Source organism: Pelodiscus sinensis, chromosome 1, assembly GCF_052426305.1.
Source record: "Pelodiscus sinensis isolate ZL-2025 chromosome 1, ASM5242630v1, whole genome shotgun sequence".
Lineage (NCBI taxonomy): Eukaryota > Metazoa > Chordata > Testudines > Trionychidae > Pelodiscus > Pelodiscus sinensis.
This window is the reverse complement of record NC_143052.1, coordinates 231921043-231943213: the sequence shown is the minus strand read 5'-3', so window position 1 is coordinate 231943213 and position 22171 is coordinate 231921043. Positions and strand designations below refer to the sequence as shown.

General features: G+C 45.6%; 1 protein-coding gene across 1 annotated transcript in view; it reads left to right on the top strand.

Annotated features, from left to right (window-relative positions):
* LOC149525716 (gamma-aminobutyric acid receptor subunit gamma-3-like) overlaps nt 1-21562 on the top strand; it is a 49095-nt gene extending 27533 nt beyond the window's left edge. The window contains exons 3-5 of the mRNA XM_089776656.1: nt 8597-8664; nt 21228-21323; nt 21545-21562. Of these exons, the coding sequence (XP_089632782.1) occupies nt 8597-8664; nt 21228-21323; nt 21545-21562 (182 nt within the window). The remainder of the gene's footprint in view (nt 1-8596; nt 8665-21227; nt 21324-21544) is intronic.
* Nucleotides 21563-22171: the final 609 nt, after the last annotated feature.

Genomic DNA, 22171 nt, shown 5'->3' with positions numbered 1-22171 from the left:
ATATATCTCTTGACAACCTTTAATCAGACTTCTGCTTATGATACACACAAGGTTCTGTCAGGATTTTCCCAAGGTTTTTGACAGCTCTTTAGAACTATTTCTGGCTGATCCCTCTGACAAAACCGTTCTGAGGAGTGGGGTATCCATCTGTAATCTTACTGTCAGTTTTTAGTGTGGTATGAAAATTTTGGATGCTTCCTCAACGTCTGTGAGGTCTGATTACATGTCAGTACAAGAAAGAAGGCTCCATCAGCAGCTCAACAGCTCCGGACAAGGCTAAATCAATGTATTACTATGTGTGTTTGTGAACACTTGATTATGTGGCCAGAATGGAATGGGTTGCTGAAATTACTAATGTAATTGCAAGTTGGAGCTTCCTGGTCTGGCACCCTCGAAACCTGACTGGTCCCAGATGAGGGCTTTTATTGAACCAGGGGAGGTCATTTTTGAACCCCTGCACCTGCCCCCCTGGCCTGTCTGCCAGCCTTCCAGTCGGCTCCCCACCTCCTGCTCGCCCCACTGCCCTGCCGACCCACTGGGCAGCCATTGCTGCCATGGCTCCACCAGGCAGCCCAGCACCGCGTCTCCAGGCAGCTGTGCACACCATGTGCTGGGGCCTCTGGGCAGCCATGCGCCAGGGTTCTCAGTCCTGCTGGGCAGCACATGTCAAGTCTTCCAACCCTGCTGGGCAGCCCTGCTGTCACACACTGGGTGGACCCACCGTCAGCTCCTTGAGGTCAGCCCACTGCCCTGCTGGCCCTGCAGGTATCCTTCCTGCTGGCCTTCCCGCAGGACTCTCTGGTCCTGCAAGATCCATGCTGGACTATGGATGTTGCCAGACCAGAGAATTCTGGTTAAGAGAGTTTCAACCCGTATCTCCTTCTTTCCATCAAACTCAGTTGATTTTGAAAATGTGAGAAGAGTTTTGATAGGCACTGCATGTAAAAACATTTGAGACCCAGCTGGTCCCAACATGATACCTTTTTCAGTTCAATAGTCCCAGGGGTAAACTGCTACTATAACAGCTCTAAACCTATGTACCTGTGGGGTTTTTCTTTGATCATTTCTAACCATGAGGCATCCATGTTCTACACGAGCTGCAGTTTTTAACAGCAGAGCTAATTACAGTTCTGTTAAAATGTGTAGAAACAAGATGTGGCACTTATATCTTCTAACACCATTAAGCAAAACAATCTGGTCAGGGAAGCTGTCTATCTTCTCTTATACTAGGAGATGTAATAGTTTGGCAGATATATTTTATTTGGAATTAGTGGGGAAATTTGAGGTTGGGGCTCACCGTTCACTCACATGACATCAGCAATCTTCTCAGTTCTGTTTATAAGACATCTGAAGCATTTAACACTTAGAAGGCCAAATTCTCCACTGTTTTAAATAGGCCATTTATGCCAGCAGATTATTTAATTCAATTTATTAAACCTATACCATACCGATATAAAATACAATTTAACTAGAAAATAGATTTAAACAATGCATGAACATTTAGCCCCCAATGCAACAGACTGAGGGTATATCTACACTACAAAGTTAATTCGAACTAATGGACATTAGTTCGAATTAACTTTGATAGGTGCTACACTAGCGCTCCGCTAGTTCGAACTTAATTCGAACTAGCGGAGTGCTTAGTTCGAACTAGGTAAACCTCATTTTATGAGGACTAAGCCTAGTTCGAACTTACTAGTTCAAATTAAGGGGTGTGTAGCCCCTTAATTCGAACTTGTGGGAGGCTAAGGCTTCCCAGGTTTCCCTGGTGGCCACTCTGGCCAACACCAGGGAAACTCTATTGCCCCCCTCCTGGCCCCGGACCCGTTAAAGGGGCACGGGCTGGCTATGGTGCCCGTGCCAGGTGCAAGCCTGCCAGCACCCAGCCAGCAGACCCTGCACCTGGCACGGCTCGAGCCAGCCACCTGATGCCTCCCAGCCCTCCCCCTCTTCCCGGGACCAGGCTGGCAGATCCTGGGAGCTTGCCCGGGACCACAAGAGGCGGGCACCCGCCTGGTCTAGTGCGGATGTTGTGGACCTTGTCCACGACCTCTGCACTAGGCACAGGAAAGTGGCCGTCTAGGGCAGGAGAGCTGCCAGCCTGGACACCCAGGAGCAGGTGTGCATGAAAATCAAGGTGGTCCACTGAGACCCCCGACCCTGAGGCCTGAGCTTACAATGGCCGTACTGGGTCAGACCAAAGGTCCATCTAGCTCAGTAGCCTGTCTGCCGACAGCGGCCAACCCTAGGGACCCTGGAGGGGATGGACCGAAGACAGTGACCAAGCCATTTGTCTCGTGCCATCCCTCTCCAGCCTTCCACAAACTTTGGGCAGGGACACCACTCCTATCCCCTGGCTAATACCACTCCATGGACCCAACCTCCATGACTTTATCTCACTTCTTTTTAAACTCTGTTCTAGTTCTAGCCTTCACAGCCTCCTGCAGCAAGGAGTTCCACAGGTTGACTCTTTGCTTTGTGAAGAACAACTTTCTGTTACTAGTTTGAAGCCTGCTACCCATTCCTTTCCTTTGGTGTCCTCTAGTCCTTCTGTTATGGGAACTAATGAAGAACTTTTCTTGATGCACTCTCTCCACCCCACTCATGCTTTTATAGACCTTTATCCTATCCCCCCTCAGTCTCCTCTTTTCTAAACTGAAAAGTCCCAGTCTCTTTAGCCTCTCTTCACATGGGACCTGTTCCAAACCCCTGATCATTGTAGTTGCCCTCCCCTCTCCCACCCTCTCTCTTCCCCTCTCCCACCTCCTTTTCCCAGTCTCCCCAAGTTTTGTTCAATAAAGAGAGATTCTATTTTTGACCACACGTTTTCTTTATTTTGTACATCAGGAAGGGGGGCTAGGGAAGGGTAAGTGGAAGGAGGTGAAGGAGGAATGGGGTATGAGACTCCGATGGGGAGGACTGGGCTGGCTCTGTGGGCTCCTCGGGGTGGAAGCTCTCCTGAAGCCCCCCAAATTGCCCCCCCCCCTCCAGATGACAGCCTGCGGCAAGTGCAGCCGGGCTGATGGCCGAGTGCTGTGATGTGCCCAGTGTGGGTACTCCGGGTAATCCAAGCCAGGACTGCTTTGCAAGCGGGGCACCCCTGAAAACTGTCTGTCCGGGGTGGGGGTCAGGTCCCTTTAAGCACAGCCCTCGGCTAGCCTGAGACAGCAGCTCCACTCTCTAAGTCCTACTCTGATGCCCTGCCGGCACTGCTTCCGGCCATCCTTAAACCCGGTTCAGGGTCCACTCAATGTGGACATTCTAGTTCAAATTAGCAAAACGGTAATTCGAACTAGTTTTTTAGTCTGGATGCGTTAGTTCGAATTAGCTTAGTTCGAATTAACTAATGTTAACCCTAACCCTAACCCTAACCCTAACCTTACAGACTTAGGGTATGTCTACACTACAGCACTAATTCGAACTAACTTAATTCGAATTAGTTCATTCAAACTAAGCTAATTCGAATTAGTTCATCTAGACTTAAAAACTAGTTTGAATTAGTGTTTTGCTAATTCGAACTAGCATGTCCACACTGAGTGGACCCTGAACCGAGGTTAAGGATGGCCGGAAGCAGTGCCGGCAGGGCATCAGATTAGGACTTAGAGCGTGGAGCTGCTGTCTCAGGCTAGCCGAGGGCTGTGCTTAAAGGGACCCAACCCCCACCCCGGACAGACAGTTCTCAGGGGTTCCCCGCTTGCAAAGCAGTCCTGGCTTGGAGTGCCCTGAGTGCCCACACTCGGCACATCACAGCACTCAGCCATCAGCCCGGCTGCACTTGCTGCAGGCTGCCATCTGGAGGGGGGGTGGCAATTTGGGGGGCTTCAGGAGAGCTTCCACCCCGAGGAGCCCACAGAGCCAGCCCAGTCCTCCCCATCGGGGGCTCGTACCCCATTCCTCCCTCACCTCTATCCGCTTACCCCTCCCTAGCTCCCCTTCCTGATGTAAAAAATAAAGGACACGTGTTCAAAAATAGAAACTCTATTTCACAAAACTGGGGTGGGGAATAAAACTGTGGGAAGACGGGGAGAGGAGGCGGGAAAGGGCAGGAGGGAGTGTGGGAGAGGGGAGGAGGAAAACTGGGAGCAGGGAGCTGGAAGGGGGAGGCAAGGGAAAGGAGGGGGAGGGGAAACTCAGAGATTGGGGTGGGGGTCTCGCCGGGCCAACCGCCTCCCAACACGGTGAGGGAGGGGGCCTCGGCGTCCCCGGGGGGATGGGGTGGAGTGTGCAGAGGTTGAGGTGGGGGGGTGTGGACATTAAGGAAGAGGGTGTGGGGGTTGAGGAGGAAGAGGTGGGAGAGGTGGCAGGAGTGGGAAGAGGGACAGTAGTTGGGGGGGCAGCAGGCGCAGGACCAGCATGGGGCACCATGCTCTGCTGCAGGGCCTGCAGGTTTGAGTTCAGCCCTCGGACCTCAGCCAGCTGCTCATGGCGGAGCTGGAGGTCTGCCCGCATCCAGGCCTGCACTGTGCAGTGCACGGCTCGCAAGGACCCCAGGTGCTGGTCCCAGTACTCCTGCTCCGTGGTGGTGGTCCGGAGCAGGCCACGGGTGTGGGAGCATGTCCCGGGCGGGGTGGTGCGCCCTGCACGAGCAGCTGGTGCAGCTGTAGAGAAAGAAGAGAAGTGGTCAGTTCTCCCTGGGGACCCAGCCCCTTCCCTCCCACCCCCGCGACGTGAGGGCGACCATGCCCTGCACCGTCAGAGCCGCTGTGCTTGTACAAAGGCCATGGTCAGGATGTCTGGCTCTCCCCGGGACTGGGAGCTGCCCCAAGACTGCACCCATGCCCATGTGCCGTGTATAGTGTGGCCGGGGTGGCGGGGGGGGGGGAGGGAAATGTCCCCTGCCTCTGTGTAGAGGGGACATGTGAAGGGAAAGCATCCTGCTGGGTCCTGCCCCGGGGTCGGGAGCATGTCAGGTCTCTTCACACATGCATGTTCCTATTGGGCCATGGCCCCTGGGTGTCATGCAGCTGGAGCCACCTGCCCAAGGGTGGCATGGCACGTGCTCGCACGTGCACAGGTGTCTGCATGATCCGTGGAAGGCATGGCCCACGCACGTGGTCTCTGGTCTCCCTCCCGCCTCCCCCCCCAGAACTACTTAATTCTAACTACTTACCCGGTACGGTCTCCCTGGACGAGCCTGCTGACTCTGGTGCTGGAACTGCTTGTGGTGGCCCCTCCGGTGTGCCCGGGTCAGGGCCCTCTGGTCCCGGCTCGCTGTCCCCCGGGCTGGCACGGACCACCCCGCCCCCTAAGAGTCGGACGAGGGCAGGGAAGTAGGGGCAGGTGGCAGCCCCTGCTGCGGCACCGCCCCTGGTGGCCCTGGTGTACGCCTGCCGCAGCTGCTTTACTTTCAGGCGCACCTGCTCCTGGGTGCACCTATGTCCCTTTCGGGCCATGGCGGCTGCTATGCGGCCATAGACAGCCGCGTTCCTCCTCCTAGTGCGGAGATCATGGACGTTGGGGGCCTGCCCCCAAACCTCAATGAGGTCCATGACCTCCACACTAGTCCAGGAGGGTGCACGCCATCTACGGCCCCTGGATGGCCCCTGGGTGCTGGGGGACTGGGCAGGGGACGGCTCGCTGGCACTGGCGCCCTGGCTCATCCTGGGGCCACTGGTTCGGGGCACAGACTCCTGGCAGGGCTGGCTGTGTCAAGTGCCGTCTGGCCACAGTCTACCCCTTTAAGGGCCTGGGGCTGGGGGAGAGGAGAGGAGTTTTCCTGGTTGTGCCCAGAGTGGCTACCAGGGAAAGCTGGGAAGGGCTAGCCTCCCATTAGTTCGAATTAAGTGGCTACACAGCCCTTAATTCGAACTAGTTAATTCGAACTACGCGTTAGTCCTCATAGAATGAGGTTTACCTAGTTCGAATTAAGCGCTCTGCTAGTTCGAATTAAGTTCAAACTAGCGGATCGCGTGTGTAGCGCCTATCAAAGTTAATCCGAACTAACAGCTGTTAGTTCGAATTAACTTTGTAGTGTAGACATACCCTCCGATTGGTGCACTTTGGCTAGTTCCACTAGCTTCAGTGGAACTAATCAGTACGTAGTGTTAAATATGTGCATTTGCCTTTGCAGTGTCAGGGTCTTGTTGCCAACAGGCAATCTATATATTTTAGACTGTGTGTCTCTGTGCATCTGTTTGCCCATTTCTTCAAGAACTCCCACTAAACGGTAAGAGCTAGAACCACCAAATTTAGGAGGCAGCTTCCTCTTACCCTATGTTAAAACAAGGTCAGGGTTTGGTTGTGCCTGGAAAACAGGAAGTGCCAGGAATGGGACTGTTTCCCATAATGTGGAGGGGGGGGGGAGCAGAGAGAGGAGGAATGCAAAAAGGAGGGGCAAGAGATGGGAAGGATACGATATTGAGAGTGGCCACTGGGGGCAGCTGCAGCACAGGAGAGTGGCCAGCAGGGCTGGGGCTGTCATCTTGCCTGCAAGCTCACTGGTAAGCAGTCTCCCTACCCCAAACCTGGAGCCTACCCCACCCACGGAGTGGGTGGAACAGTCCTCCGAGCCAGGCCCCTCTCTGGTTGTCGGGGGGGAGGGGTGATGCAGGGGGAGAGTTGGAGGGAGGAAGCCCCCGGAGCCTTCTTCCTCCCCCCCCCCAGCAGCCTACAGACCATGGGGGAAGGCAACTGATGGGGGGACCCACTGGCAGGGGAGCACTGCCCCAGCCCCTTGGAAAGAGTTGCTGCCAGAGTAGCACCACTTCCGCTACCATGGGTGACCCCAGTAACCCTCCCAGCCCCCTGCCCTGAGTCCTGCACCTCCCACCTGCCTTGACTTCAGCATCCCTTCTCCATTATCTGAGCTCCCCCCCACATCCCAGCCCTTTGCTTTAAGCCACCTACCCCTTCTCACCACCTCACTCCAGCCTTCATTTCTGAAAAATACAATCAATGAAATACATTTATTTTTCATTTATTTTTTCAAAAAGGAAACTCAGTTGCAGATACGAGCAATGCTGGGGACATCTGCTAGTAACTAAATAAAGCAGCTTGGGCTTCCCTACTACCTCCAATCTTTACCTAAATTATGTCATTGTAGATTTCTACAGTTCTACCAGTTACTGAATTTTGAAGCCAGTCTCCTTGCTAGCAGCAGTTAGGCTCCTATTTTGTTATCAGATGGGTATAATTAGAATTGCATTGTTCAACTGGGTTCAGATTTCTTTTTGATTGCTGTAAGCAGGATTTGAATTGTACCACCATAAGTCAATTCTTCAGTCAAAAATGAAATTTGTTACCTTAAATAATCCAAATTGCCATATACTACACTTTGACAATATAGAACCACTTTATGAATGAAGGCTGGGATTATAATCTTTGGGTTTCTATTTCTGCTCATACTCTTTTTGTATTTCTTTTGTATTTTCCTGTAAATTTGTATTTTTACATGTTTATTGTAATGGTGGTTGGCTGAACAGGAATTGTTTCTCATAACCACTGAAATAAGCACCCATTTTAAAAAAGCCAAACAATTTTACAATCTCTTTAATTGTTCACATTCTACATACAAGATAGCTCTACCTGTTACCTACATTCTAGATAATATTTAGTCCTTCCATGAGTGCAGGGGCTGGAGTAGATGATTTCTCGAGGCTGCTTCTAGTTCTACACTTCTATGATTCTGTGTCTACTAGGATAAATTCAGAAGTATGGCATAAGATAGGATCCCTCAGAGACAGTAATTATCACAATTGATATCTGAATTGGTTTAAGTTGTGTGCTGAGGAGATAGAAGGAGTAAGTGAAAGTAGGATGAGAACAACCCACTTAAAGTAGCCCAATGTTATTTAAAACCAGCCCTGATGCTTTCAGTCACCAGTAGTTTGAGGTAAGTAGAAACTTTAAGGTGGTCTTTTAATGAATCACATCACACCTCAGTTTAGCCCCCTGAGTCTGGAGGAATCTAAGACCTTACTTACATGAGAGTTGCACTAGTTAACTAAACTGATTTAATTAGGTGAAGGCAGAGCAAAAGGCTATATGAACAGTCTTATTTGGGTTAAACTCAGGTTTATTTTAAGTTACCATAAGTCAATTATGAATTCTTAAATCTAACTCTCCCCCCGCTCCCTAAAAAAAGGCGAGGGGGAATTGCTCCAATTGAACACAATCAGTTAAACTGATTTTTCATTAACATAGTGCAACTTTCTTATGTAGACAAGACCAAAGTCTAGAAAGAGTTTCCTAGGGTAGCTAAGCACATAGATAATATAGTTTATATGAGGGGAGACTGGAAGAAATTCCAAGCTGAATCAATTTGGATGCCTTGTAGCTTAGCTTCTGAATCTGTGCCACTAAGTAACCTCAAACAGTTTAATTTCCTTGATGCTACTAAAAAGAATAGAGATCATAAAGAGACAGTGAGCTGGGCTGGAATTTACATTGGGGAGTACAGAGGCAGAAAGCATAACATAAAGGCTATTTAAAGGAACCTTGCCAGTTCTTCAAAATGTTTGAGCTGTTTTATTTATCAATTGTTTTGTTTTTGTTTTAATCAAAGACAAGTATATGGAATTATGATGAAAAAGTTTAACATGGTGAGTATGCCCTATGTAGGGTGGTATTAAATGCTGCCTTTTGTTTTCTTCCACAGTAAAACCAACAGTTATTGATGTTGACATTTATGTTAACAGCATTGGCCCAGTATCATCAATAAATATGGTAAGTGTCTTGCTAACAATGGTTTTATCTGGGCTCCTTGCCTTGGCATCAATACTGCTTTTGAAGGGAGTGTGGGGTGAGAGATGTACCACTAGGCTAACATGTTTTGATGGAAAGTAGTGAAAAATAAGTCAGCAGAAATAGTTCTATTTTTCAGACAATTCGTATGTGCCTTTCCTGGGAGAAATAAATAAACCCAGCAGTATCATGCTGGGTGCTGCCTGTCATGAAATGTTGATATATCTTGGATGATAAAATTCTGTTCAGAAGGACAGGTATAAAACAAACCTGTTTTCAGGAAAATGTTCCAAATGATGCTCAAATCATATGGTTTAGGAATATAGGAAATTAAATTGAAACAGTTCTATGTAAAATTAATCCATGTTCATCTTAGAAATAAGCTAGGTATTCACAATATATGTCCCTGCGCAGAACTATACACAGGTAGTCCCCGAGTTACGCGGATCCGACTTACATCGGATCCGCAGTTACGAATGGGGTTTTTCTCGCCCCGGAGGACGGGAGCGGCGGGATGCCCAGATGTGCCGCGGTCCTGCCGCCCGCGTTCTCCGGGGCGAGAAAAGCTGCTCCACATCTCCCTGGTCTGCTGGGGGGGGAACCCCCCCAGCAGACCAGGGAGACGCTGAGCAAAGCCGCGGAGCACACGGGCAGCGGGACAGCCCAGACGCGCCGCGGCTGTCCCGCTGCCGGCGTCCTCTGAGGCTTTGCTCCCCGTCTCCCTGGTCTGCTGGTCTCCAGCAGACCAGCAGACCAGGGAGATGCAGAGCAAAGCCGTGGAGGACCCGGGCAGCGGGACCACGGTGCGTCTCGGTCCGCCGCCCACGTCTCCCTGGTCTGCTGGGGGGGCGGGGCGGGCGCAGCTAGTGCGCCCCCCCCCCCCCCGCCCAGCAGACCAGGCTTTTCTCTGGACGCCTGTGGTAGAGCAGCTGGGGCGCTGCCGGTTGGTCTGCTACTGGAGCAACCCGGCAGCACCCCAGCTGCTCTGTCCCAGGCGTCCTGATTCAGCCGCTGCTGAAACTGACCAGCGCTGACTACAGGAAGCCCGAGGCAGAGTTGCTCTGCCCCGGGCTTTCTGGAATCAGCCGCTGACCAGTTTCAGCAGCAGCTGACTTGGGGACGCCTGGGGTTCTTAAGTTGAATCTGTATGTAAGTCGGAACTGGTGTCCAGATTCAGCCGCTGTTGAAACTGACCAGCGGCTGACTACAGGAAGTCCGGGGCAGAGCAACTCTGCCTCTGGCTTTCTGTAGTCAGCCTCTGGTCAGTTTCAGCAGTGGCTGAATCTGGACGCCAGTTCCAACTAACATACAGATTCAACTTAAGAACAAACCTACAGTCCCTATCTTGTACGTAACCCGGGGACTGCCTGTACAGAAGATTTGTCTTTTTAAGTGTTTAGTTAACTGGATCAAAACCAATATTAACTGTATCAGTGTATCAGCTCTCCAATGGGAGAAGATAATGTCTTTCAGTTTCCCTTAGAGCTCTAGGGAAAAAAGAATTACTCTTAGTGGTACTGTGACCATGCAGCCAAGGGATGCAGAACTGTCAGAAGGGATGGTAGTCGTTGCTGGTGTGTCTGACACCACTGGTTTATGCTGGATATGATCAGAGATATAACACTCACTTCTAGCTTACTGTTTAGCTCAGGGGTGGGGAACTTTTGTTCCGTTGGGGCCTCTGACCCACAGAAAAGTCAGTCAGCGGCTATACACAAGTGAGAACTCACTGACCTGGTTACCAACAAGTGCAATCCCCACTCTGAAAACCAAAACAAAACTCACTGACCTGGTTCCCAATGAGCTTGAGGCTTCCCCTGACAGTGGTGTATGCTGGAGATCATGCTCCGAGACTTGCTGCAGGGATAGAGCTGAGTACAATTTGTCCCCTGAATCTTGCCATGGGCCAGAATCAAGTAAGTCATGAATCTGGGCCCAATCCGGCCTGTGGGCTGTTGGTTTCCCACCCCTGATTTAGCAGAAAGGTTTAGCAAACAGGAAAGTCCTCCATTTTTTCAGTGACTTTGTTCTTCTTTAGGTTGGTGTTGACATAGTTACATAGGCTTGGATTGCTTTTGGCTTTTGGCTTCAATTCATGTATTCCAATCACTTTCCGTTGTGTGGAAAGATGAAATTTGTCTTAACGTGGTTCAGAAATGGGGTCAGGAACTGGAGGAAAGAGGTTTTGCTAATATTTTGATCTGCTCATGTCTAAAATCTCATACTTAAATTCTTCAGAGCAGACACTTGGAATGCCATTGTCTGTGTTCAAAACCTAGCCAGTGACCCAAATCTGATTGAGCTCTGGGTGTTCAACAGTAATATAAATGTTACATCATACATGGAATTGTTTTTCTAGCTTACTGGGGAGGAAGGCTGAGTTTTGAAACACTGTTCTGAGTTTGAATGCCAATGCCTTTTTTCAATGGCTTGTTAATGTATATGTAAAAAAAAAAAATCCAAAAACTGGACTCAGTGAAAATGGGATCTGGCAAGCCAAGATGGAACAAATAATCTCTACTGAGAACAATTCAGTGTCACGTCCTCTGAGAGAACAAAACATTTGATTATATTTCTTCAGCTGAAGCATAGAATGTGAAACAGTGGAGGCATCTATATTATTCTTAAATTGTTAATTATCTAACTCTCTGGCTGAAAATCAGAAGAATGTGTCTATAGGAGGCTCTATTCTGCATACATTCCTCTGGCTCACTTCACTATATGTATCTAATGTGTACCCTTACTTGAGGGGAATGAGAGAATTTAACTATTACCATGTTAGGTTTCTTCCCCATTCTTGCTCCTCTCCCTTGTTCCTTGAACTGGCTTGTAAATCCTGCTCTGGCCTGCTGGAAACACAGGTGTATCTTCGGTCACAAAAAAAACTCCTGTGGATTAACTGAATTTTATAGGAACTGCCCAATCTAAGAGGATGAAAAATATCATGTCAAGTGAGCCAGCAGTACTTGGAATCAATTTTATGCCACAGGAAAAGCACAGCAGGCTTACTTGTGTTTTAACCTTGAGTGTAGGCTCCCTCATGAAACTTTGGTGAAGAGATAAATTAAGAAGTCTGTTTCTAATATATTCTCAAATGGGGCTTTGTAATATTTAGAGTAGGACTGGCATTCTGATGTCAAGTTTTCATGGCACTACAAAGAGTAACAGACAACATAACCTTGATAGTGGTCGTAATTACTCAATCTACACGAGTAGAGCAATAAGTAAAAACACTGAAAGCTATGCTCAGTAAAGCAACAGTAGTATAAGAAAACCAGCTTGAATTGTGTAGTAAATAGAAGATATTAGAAGATGTTAGAAGATATTTCAAAGGAAGAGGATGCAAGGAAATATATAAGATTTAAATAAAGTATAAAAATTATGTATCTAAATAGGGATGAAACACTATTGTTTCAATATTTATTCCAGGAAACTACATATTTATTAAAGCCCAATTTCTCTGCTATAGAAGCTGAGGAAGGAAAAATATTTCCTAAAATAAAAGTAGCAGACGATCTAGAGCAAAGTGGTAACTAAAGTTTTTTCACCACAAAGCAATAATACTGAAATATTCAGAAGGGATATTTCTGTTATCAGTAGAAGATTTTACTGTGTCCATAGATGAAATCCAAAAATATAAAACCTTGGTGCTTAGGCACTTAGAATATAAGAACATAAGAATGGCCATACTGCATTATAACAGTGCTCCATCTAGTCCAGTACCCTGGCAGTGGCCATGCCAGATTCTTTAGAAGAAATGAACAGGCCAGGATAATTTTGAGTGATCCACTCACTGTTCAGCCCCAACTTCAGGCAGTCAGATGTATAGAAGCACCAAGACCATGTAGTTGTATCCAAGTACATTTTGGCTGATAGCCACTGATGGACCCATCCTTTAGGAATGTATCTAATTCTTTTTTTCAGTCACTTATATTCTACCCAACATCCCTGGTCAATACGTTTCATAGATTGACTGTACATTTTGAGAAGAAGCATTCCCTCATGTATGTTTTAAATCTGATGCCTGTTAATTTCATCAGATAACCTCTAGTTCTTGTTATGTAAAGAGGTAAACAACACTTCCATTTGCTCCACAAAATTGAATTTATAGATTTCTATAATTTTTCCTTTGTTGTCTCTTTTTGAAGATGACCAGTCCTAGTTTCTTTAATCTCTGCTCCTATGGAAGCTATATCATACTCTTAGTAATTTTGTTGGCCTTCTCTGTACCTTTTCCACTTCTAATCTTTTTTAAGTAGGGATCACCAGGAATGTACACAGTATTCCAGGTATAGGTGTACCATGAGTTTATAAGTGGTATAGAAGTGGCATTATCTATTCCCTTCCTATTGATTTCTAACATTTGTAGCTTTTTTGACAGCTGCTATGCATTGAGTGAATGTTTCAGATAACTATCCATAATAATTCTAAGTTCTTTCTTAAGTGGCAACAACTATTTTGGACTTCATTTTCTCTGTATTGGTGGGATTAGATTTGCCAATGAGCATTAGTTTGAATTTATCAATATTAAATTTCATCTGCCATTCCATTGCCCAGTCACCCTGTTTAGTGAGATCCCTTTGTAACTCTTTGATGTCAACTTTGGATTTAACTATCTCGAGTAGCGTATTATCAGCAAATGTTGTCATCTTACTGTTCACTCCCTTTTCCAGATAATTTATGAATGTTAAACAGCACTGATTCTTGGGGAACCCTTATATCTAACTCTTTCCACTGTGAAATTTGACAGTCTATTTGTATGCTTCGTATCCTAGCATTTAACCAGTTGCTGATACATGAGAAAACCTTCTGTATTATCCCTTGACTGCTTAGTATGCCTAAGAGTCTTTGGTGAAGGAATTTGTCAAAGGCCATTTGGAAGTCCAAGTACACTACTTTGATTGTATCACCCTGTCCACATTTTTATTGTCCTCCCACTCAAACACTTATAATAGACTGTTGAGGAATGATTATCCTTTACTGAACCTGTGATTCTTCCCCAACATATTTATCTGTGTGTGATAATTCCATTCTTTACTATTACTTCAGATCAAGTTGTCTGATGCTGAAGTTAGGCTTACTGGTCTGTAATTGCCAGGATCACCTCTGGGGTCTTTTGAAAATCTGCTATCTGGTATGGTGGGTGACTTAGGCAACCTGAGGAGAAGTGGTCTGCTTTTCAGAAATGTTCAATGCATACAAATCTCAATGAAACCTTCAGGATCTTGAACTGCTCAGTGCTTCTGAAAATCAGGCCTCTTCAATTGCCAAAATATGGATTTATGAGATTAATTTTAGGCCTCTAAACTTGAGAAATCTTGGCAGAAGCCAAAGGAACTAATTCCACTCTGCTATACTAGAATAAAACTAGGGTAACACCAGAGAAGTCAGTGGAGTTACTACATACGTACACAAGTACAAGTGAGAGCTGAGATTAGCCCAGTCTCAAATTCACAACTGAATGAATATTGAATGGCTTATCTTCAGCAGCCCCTTCATCTTCCTTGCAACAAATCCTGTCTACATCTGAGAAGACTAACTTAGGAAAAGAATCATTCTTGTCATCATGAGCCTACCCCTCCAGCCCTTTCCTTCATTCTCAGCATGACAGTTGCTTCTAGTCATCCATCACACAGCTGTCAAGTTAGTAAATACTGAGACACTCTTTACAGGTAATTGCTAAACAGTTTCTTATTAGGCAAAAAGAAACCGGTCAAATTGGATTTCATGTTCTTCAATATTTTAAGTATGAGCTCACCAACAGGTGTGTGGAAAGGAGTTAACCTGCCTTCTCTTCCAACTATAGATCTTGGCTGCTTTTCTAAACCTGCACCATGCTGAGGTCAAATTGTACATTGCTCTCCTAGAGCCCAAACACCATGCATGCATAGCTTAAGTTACAACCTAGGAGGTAAAACTCTCTTCCTTAAATTACAAAGCAGTCTGAGCAATGGGTGTTTGTAACACAGCGAGCACTCACTGCCATGGCACCTCAAGCTGGACACTCTGGGAATTAGCATTTCAGCTCTGGACCACTCCTTTCTTCTGGTGTCTCACCCACTGTTACTTGTTGTTCTCCCCCACCTAGTGTTAGGACCCACATCCCTCCCAGACTATGGCAGCCTCTCCCTCTGGGTACTGCCCTACTGCCATGCACCCACACTCTGGGGTCTTCCCTCTCTGGGCATCTCCAACCCCTTATAGCCACCTTACCTGAGTGACCCACTGCCAGTCTTCATCTATTCCCTTACCTAACGGGCAAACTGCAGTCTGAAATGGCCACTCAGCATTGGCAAGGGGGTGTAGACCTGCTGCCTTTGCCTACCCTGGCTGCCTCTCTGCAGCCCTAGTAGCCTCAGGCCTAGTCTCAGGCCCTGAAGTCTAGGAGTTTGCCTGGCCAGAGCTTCCCCAGCCCTGCCCCGCCCTGTGTCAGGAAGCCTCCAGCTTCCCTGGCAGCCAGGTCCCTCCTGCTCCATAGCAAAAGTGAGTCTGTCTTCACCCCTCTAGGAGCCTTTATTTATACTGCCCTCAGATGGGTCCTAATTGGCTCATATCAGTAATAGCTCCTGGATTGATAACTCCAGTGCTCCAGCCCTCTCCTGGGCTGGATTTTATCCCCTTTGTAATGGACAGGAGGAGTGCTGACCAGCACTCAGTGTCTAAGAGGTTAAACTCAGGTAGCTAGCAAAAGCGTTGGCCAGGGGGCCTGGAGAACCAATCGAGATAAGAGTGTTAAAATTTGGATTGCATATAGATTCTTGCCTGCTTTCTTTGTGCAGGAAAAAGAAACAGGAGTTGACACACACAGAGGGTGTATCTAGACGACATTCCTTTTTTGGTAAAGGGATGTAAATTAGGCACGTTAATATCGCAAAGGAAGCTGAAATTTAAATATCCTGCGCTTCATTTGCATAATTGAGGCTGCCACTTTTTTTTGAAATGGGGCTTTTTCAAGAAAAACCCAGCAGTTTAGACGGGAATTGTCTGAAAATAAAACCCTTTTTCAAAAGTTCCTGTACTCCTCAAAAAATGAGGTTTACAGGATCTTTCGAAAAACAGTTTTATTTTCAAAAGATTCCCATCTAAACTGCTGGTTTTTTTTAAAAGCCCCATTTTGAAAAAAAGCGGCAGCTGTAATTATGCAAATGAAGCACAGGATATTTAAATTTGGGCTTCATTTGCAATATCGACGTACCTAATTTACATCCCTTTACCTAAAAAGGGATGTAGTCTAGACATACCCAGACTGATTTAAACCCAGGCAGGACTGCCATGTCTCCAAGGAATTTGGGGCATGGGAGTGGACTGAAGAAAAGAGAAAATTGGAAGTAAGTAAAAGGAAAAGTGGATCTAGTCTCAATTAAGGTATTTTTCTTTATTTTGTAATTTGGTTTGAACTACTCTGTGTGAACCTATGCCTCCCCTCCCCATTTACCATCTTGCATTGTGCCCAGAGACTTTTCTTTGTGTTTTAATTTGTTTTCCTTAGTTGTTCTATAACATCTAGCAACCAAGTATGTTTTATCAAGTTCAACTTCTGTTTTTTCAATAAAAATCACATTTTTGAAGGTGATGATTTGATTCTGTGTGCTGGCAGGTTGGTCTGTCTGTTTGTTTGTCTGTGTATCTGCATGCCTCCAACTGAGGGGTCACCTACCAGAAACTGCAGTTTGTTTTTCTCTTTTCTTTTTCCAAGCACTTTTGGGGCAAAGAGCTTGGGGTACCCCTGGGGTGTGTTCAAGTGTTCACCTCCAGTTTTAGCAATAAAAATCACTTGATGGTGGCAGCGATTCCCCACTATCTGTGAATTGTGATTTTGGGGAAAACTTTTTGGTAACCAGTGCCTATACAGGTAAAGGTTTTTTTCTTTTTTTTTCTTTTGAGTTCTTTGCATACCCCCCCACTACTGCATTCAGAGGGCCAGAGTGCGGAACAGCATTGACACCCTTAAACGGCCAGTGCAAGGCAGATGCCACATCACAGTGTTCAATTAAATATTTGAGCAAATTTTTGCAGACCAAGTTTTGTTATACCTTTGTCCAGCCTATAATTGGATGTTAAAATAAATGCGAATACCTCATTATTCTTCCATCTGAGTGAAAAAGGGAACAGCTGGTGAAACATTCAATTCATTTTATTGTCTGAAATAATGTGAATACCAGCGTCCATGATAGGAAAGCGAATCCACTTAAACCAGGGCTGGAGCCCTAGAGGATGTCTGAATGGGAGAAAATCTCACTGGGGGTTCCCTTACTGTAAGGGTGGGCAAAAGGGCTTCAATGGGCCAATCCAGCCCACCAGGCAGGTTGATCCAGCCTGCTGAGGCCCTGCTGCTCCTCTGCCCCAGAGCAATCAGGGCTTGGGGGAGGTGTGAGCATATGAGGTCTCCTCCCACTGCCAGGGGCACGGGTGCCTATAGAGAATTGCCAGCTGTTCAGAATAGCTGGTGGTTCTCTGGGGGAAGCAGAGGCAAAAACTTCGTGTAATCCCCCACCCCCAGAACAGTCAGGGATTGTGGGCAGGGAAGCATGGGAAGTGTCCTGGCATCACCCCTTCTGCTTGAGGCCCTGTCCCTTCTGGTGGCCTGGGGCCACTCCTGCCTTAAAGAATCTTTCCTGAATACTATGCCATGGAGATGGAGTTTGTCCTCGGAATGTGGAGGATACCTAGAGACACACATGGATGTGCCAGGAGCTCAGGGCCATCTTCATGGAGGCTCTGTGTTTCCAGCAGCCCAGCCCCAACTCTTCATTTACTGGATTACCAGCAGTCTCCAGCTTCTCAAGTAAAGAATCTGAGGATCCCCAGAATGGAAGAGGCCTTGGTGAAAGATTGAGGTTATGCTTTTTTCAGAGGAACACTTCAAGAAGTGTGATCCTCCTTTTAACTCTCCACTGTTAAAGTGGGGCTGGTCTCCTCCTGGTCACAGAGTATGCATTTGAAGTTGAGGACCAAGTGAAAGAGCTCCAGTTAAATTTCCTGTCAATAAAATCAATAAAGGTGAGACTTTAGGAAATTTCTGGCTGTGATCTTGCATTTTTGGCACTATTTTAGCTCAATGTAGAATATATAAAACCTTTGCTGTGAGTTATAACTTGTAGGTAGGCTTGGAATGGGCATGGAGTTAACCACGTAAATAATTATTTGATGGGTTCCCTCCAACTCATGGGTAGTTTTATCTCTAGTGGAACTTGAGTAACAATCCTATCTAGTCTTGACACTTTTCAGGGAGTTTCTTACTGCAGGAAGTCTAAACTATTGAGATTTTTAAACTGGGCCAACTTTAGTTTTGGAGCTGCCATTGAGTAGTCTACTGTATATATTGCATCTGCCTGTAATTCAGCCAAAAAGCAGCTCCTACAACAGTCACTGAAATAGTCTGTAAACTGCAACCAGGCATAGTCAGGAGCCAGATAGCGTTGAGCTTTCTATGAGAGCAATAGTGGGAAGGAAGCCTTCCCTTTGTCTGTGCCCTTGCATAGGAGGAAGGCAGTATTGCTCACTATTACAGTCCCTGTACTCTCCTGACTATAAGGTTGCTCCAGGCTAGTGCAGTAGCCTCTCTAAAAAGCTTTTCTTGGGAGCGTGAGGGGTCAGCTATAGGCCAAGTCTTTCTGTCTGTCTACTCATCCCCACCTGTTCTCCCATGGCCCTGTCAAAATGGCTTCCCTTGTATCAACACCGGTGTGTGTGTGTGTACACATGCATGTAATATATAAAATACAGACTATATAAAAGAGCGCCTCTGGTTCCAGATCTTGGACTTCTGTCTCCTGCTCTCAAAACTACAAAAGGGAGAGGTTCCACTCGGGGGTTACTAGAACTTTGAGCTGTAGTCCCCATAGAATTATGAGGGGACAACGTCCCATCTTCCCCCTTGCAGATAAATGGCCCTACAAAGGGTCCTATCAGGTCTGAGTCAATACCATTGAGGTAACTTCCCAATTCTATAAAGGCAGTGGGGTCTGTGTGTACAGAGTCCGCTCAGCAAGAAGGGTCTCTGGGGAGCAATCTGAACAGAGGTAATATTAAATAGCAGAGGAACTCCTGGGCAGTCAAAAGAAAGAGGAGAGTATAGATGGGAAAAATCAAGCAGAATGATGTAGGATGTTTGTCTCAGATGGCATTAACTTCAAAAGAGAATTTTTCCAGCACGGGAAAGGTTATATGAAGTGACAGAGGTGACCATAGATACACAAAAGCACTTGAATATGTAGAATCTGAAATCTTCAGGGCAGCATTTTTTTTAAAGTCAATTTTATAAACCAGCCTTATTGGGAAAAAATGGAACATGAATTGTGATCATTAAAAGACATATCAGCTGGCTGCCTAAAGAACTGCCACGGGCATTTAATATAAAACCACATTAGAATTGTCCATGTATATATAGTGTGTATATTATATGCGTTTAACTTTATTCTGTATATACAGATAAGTTCTAAGAAACCCATCACTGGCCACTTCATGGTGAAATATCATTAGAGATTGTGACTTGTGAGACATGATATTTGATGTGTCACAGGAACTTAATCACTTTTACCGTTTAAGAGCATTGCTGTAATGAAAAGAATGTGTTAGAAGACTCCATTCTAGTGAAGCAGGCTAATATTTATTAACATTTAGGACCATCCTTTTAAAAAAATCCTTTTTATGTCAGTTATTTCAAAGTATAGTTTTCAAATTTCACATAACACATTTCAATATCTTAAAATATGTGACCAGCTTTAGTTTTCAAAATGATGGTCAGAAAATCAATGCATATGCATCAAGTCCCATTTTTTGCAGTAGCAGCAGAGGGGATATAGTCTATAAGCAGACTGTGATGCAAAATCCAGACTGCCAAATACTTTTGAATGGACCCTGAAACCTTTTTATTTATTTATTATCATTTTTTATTTTCCATGAGGTCTGGATCTTGATGGTTGCCCTTCACTATACTCTCTCCAATTTGTCCACCTCTTTTCTATAATGGACACAGTACTCCAGATGTAGCCTAGACACAGTACTCCAGATGTGGCCTCACTACTGCCGAATAGAGGGGAATACTCACTTCCCTCGTTCTGCTGGCAATGCTTCTACTAATGCAGCCAATATGCCTGTTAGCTTTCTTGGCAACAGGGACACACTGTTGACTCATATCCAGCTTCTTGTCCATTGTAACCCACAACTGCTGAAAAGGACATACTTGTCATGCCCCCCCATGCTTTATGAAAATTAGCTTATGAATATGAAAATCTATAACTTGAAGACATGTTAGACAAAATACTTCATGTAGCATATCAATTTTGAAGTAACACTCTGCTGAATGTGATATCCTATTTTGTGCATGTATCATTATTGTGTGTGAAGCTAAAAGTATGAAGTATGGATCTGTGTATAATTCTAAACTTGCTAATGAGGGCCAATCCTATGCTCTGGAAAAGTAGTCGCTCAGTTATCAAGTCATTGATCTGTGAATGGTTCTGTTTTTACTGGAAGTCTGGATTGTAGTTGGTTGTACCAGGACATGTGGCCAGGCTACCTGATGCCGGCACCCCTTTTGGATCTGGTATGTTTCCAATCAAAATGAGAAAAGTTTGAACTGAGCACAAAGAATTCCCACTTGGGGCAAAAGGGATACGGGGAAGGGAGGGAGGGAAGCAAGCAATAGAAGCAGTCACTGGATGCCAGGAGACACCTCTTACCTCCCCACTTACCACCTTCGATGCCTGCTGGAAACTTCTAAGACTGAACAAGGGAAGGATCATGCCCAAACTAGGAGGCTGCTTATCTTATGAAAGAGATGTTTAGAACAAGTACTGTTAAAGGTAAAAATTTGCATGTAATAAATTTCTCAGTGTATTAGGATTAGCTGGCGTGCTTTATTTTAGTCTAGCAATTTACTTTGATCTGTCTGTTTTTACTTGCAATCACTTAAATCCTATTTTATACTTAATAAAACACTTTTGTTTATTATCAAGCACAATGTAAATAGTTGTTACTGTAAGGGTGGGGGCAATCACTGCACATATCTCTCTTTGGGAGCAAGCATCTCTATGAGTATTCTCTCTGTAAAACTTTTACACAGGGTAAGAAGGATTTACTTGTGGGTTTGGTCCTCTTTGGGGGTATGTTCCTGAATGCCAAAACTTTATAGCTGAGTCCTCCCAGAACTGAGGTGGTTCAGTGTCTGAGTTGTTCTGTGGGGGGGCAGAGGGTAACCCCAACTCTGTGCTTTGACTGGGGGAGACAACCAGAGCTTCTGGCTCAGCAGGACAGGGTGGTGAGAAGCCGCAGAGGGCAGGAAGTCAAGCATCAGTGGCTTGATCAGCATATGGGGGGACAACCCCAAGGGGACTTCTGTGACCCAACATGTCACGATACTTTTCTGCTGAAGTTGAGATGTAATTCAGGAAACATACCTACATGTTTTATTCTCCGACATCTTCTTCAAGAAGCTCAGTAAGGCAGAAAGAAACACAATATACCCTAATGGCAATTCAGACCCTAGAAAACCAAATCAGGTGTGTATACGCACAGTGGACACATCTAACTTTGTTGAGCAGCTGACATTGAATGAGGTCACAACCCAAGATGAGAAAAGACTGTGCTTAGACCTCTTTGTGGCTGTGGAATCTGAAATCCTTTCAGTGCAGCTTCAGGTAAAAACATTGCTTGAGAATGTGAGGAACATATACTTAGCTATTCATAAAGTTACCACTTATTCCCCGGATATATGTTCACTCATTAATTTTCATACAATTTGAAAATATAATTTATTTGCTGTTTCTTTTGTGCTTTTTATTGCCACCTTCTTTTGTATCCACTATCTAGTCTGCTTCCTCATATCTTTATGTATGCTCTATTTCCTCTTTGTTCACAGTTCAGTGTTATAGAATAAAGCCAATCCTTTACACTCGTATGCCCTTTAATATATTGATAGACTTCTTTGAACTGCAATTTCAAAGTCCAGACATGCTCACTTTTTTTTCTTTCCGGACACCTTAGGTATTCTTTTTTTAAATATGTCTGAAAATAGACACTTGCCAATCAAATACAGTCTGTGGCTTGTAAGGAAGGCTAACTTCCAATTGCACTCTACACCTGTTTATTCAAAGTAAACGTATCTTCTGAAGCACTTTCAGTTATGGAAATATTATCTGCCCAACTTCAAGTATTATGGCAAACCTGTTTTCAAACTAATTGCAATTACAGTTTTATTCCATCCCACAACTCTATTGAGGTTATATATATATATATATATATATATATATACACACACACATACACACACAATTTCTTTACTGGCTTCTGTTACATTTTAGACCAACTCTGCCGATTTTTCCTATCAGTGGTCCATCTAGGGCAAGTGTTCTCATCTACACAGCTGTGGCCTCCCTTTTCAATTCAGACTGGTGTATTTCTAAGCTTCACAGTTCCCTGACTTCACTCTTGTTCTCAGCACAGGCATGTTGCACATGGGCACTGGCTTGCTTTCTCTTCAGAAATA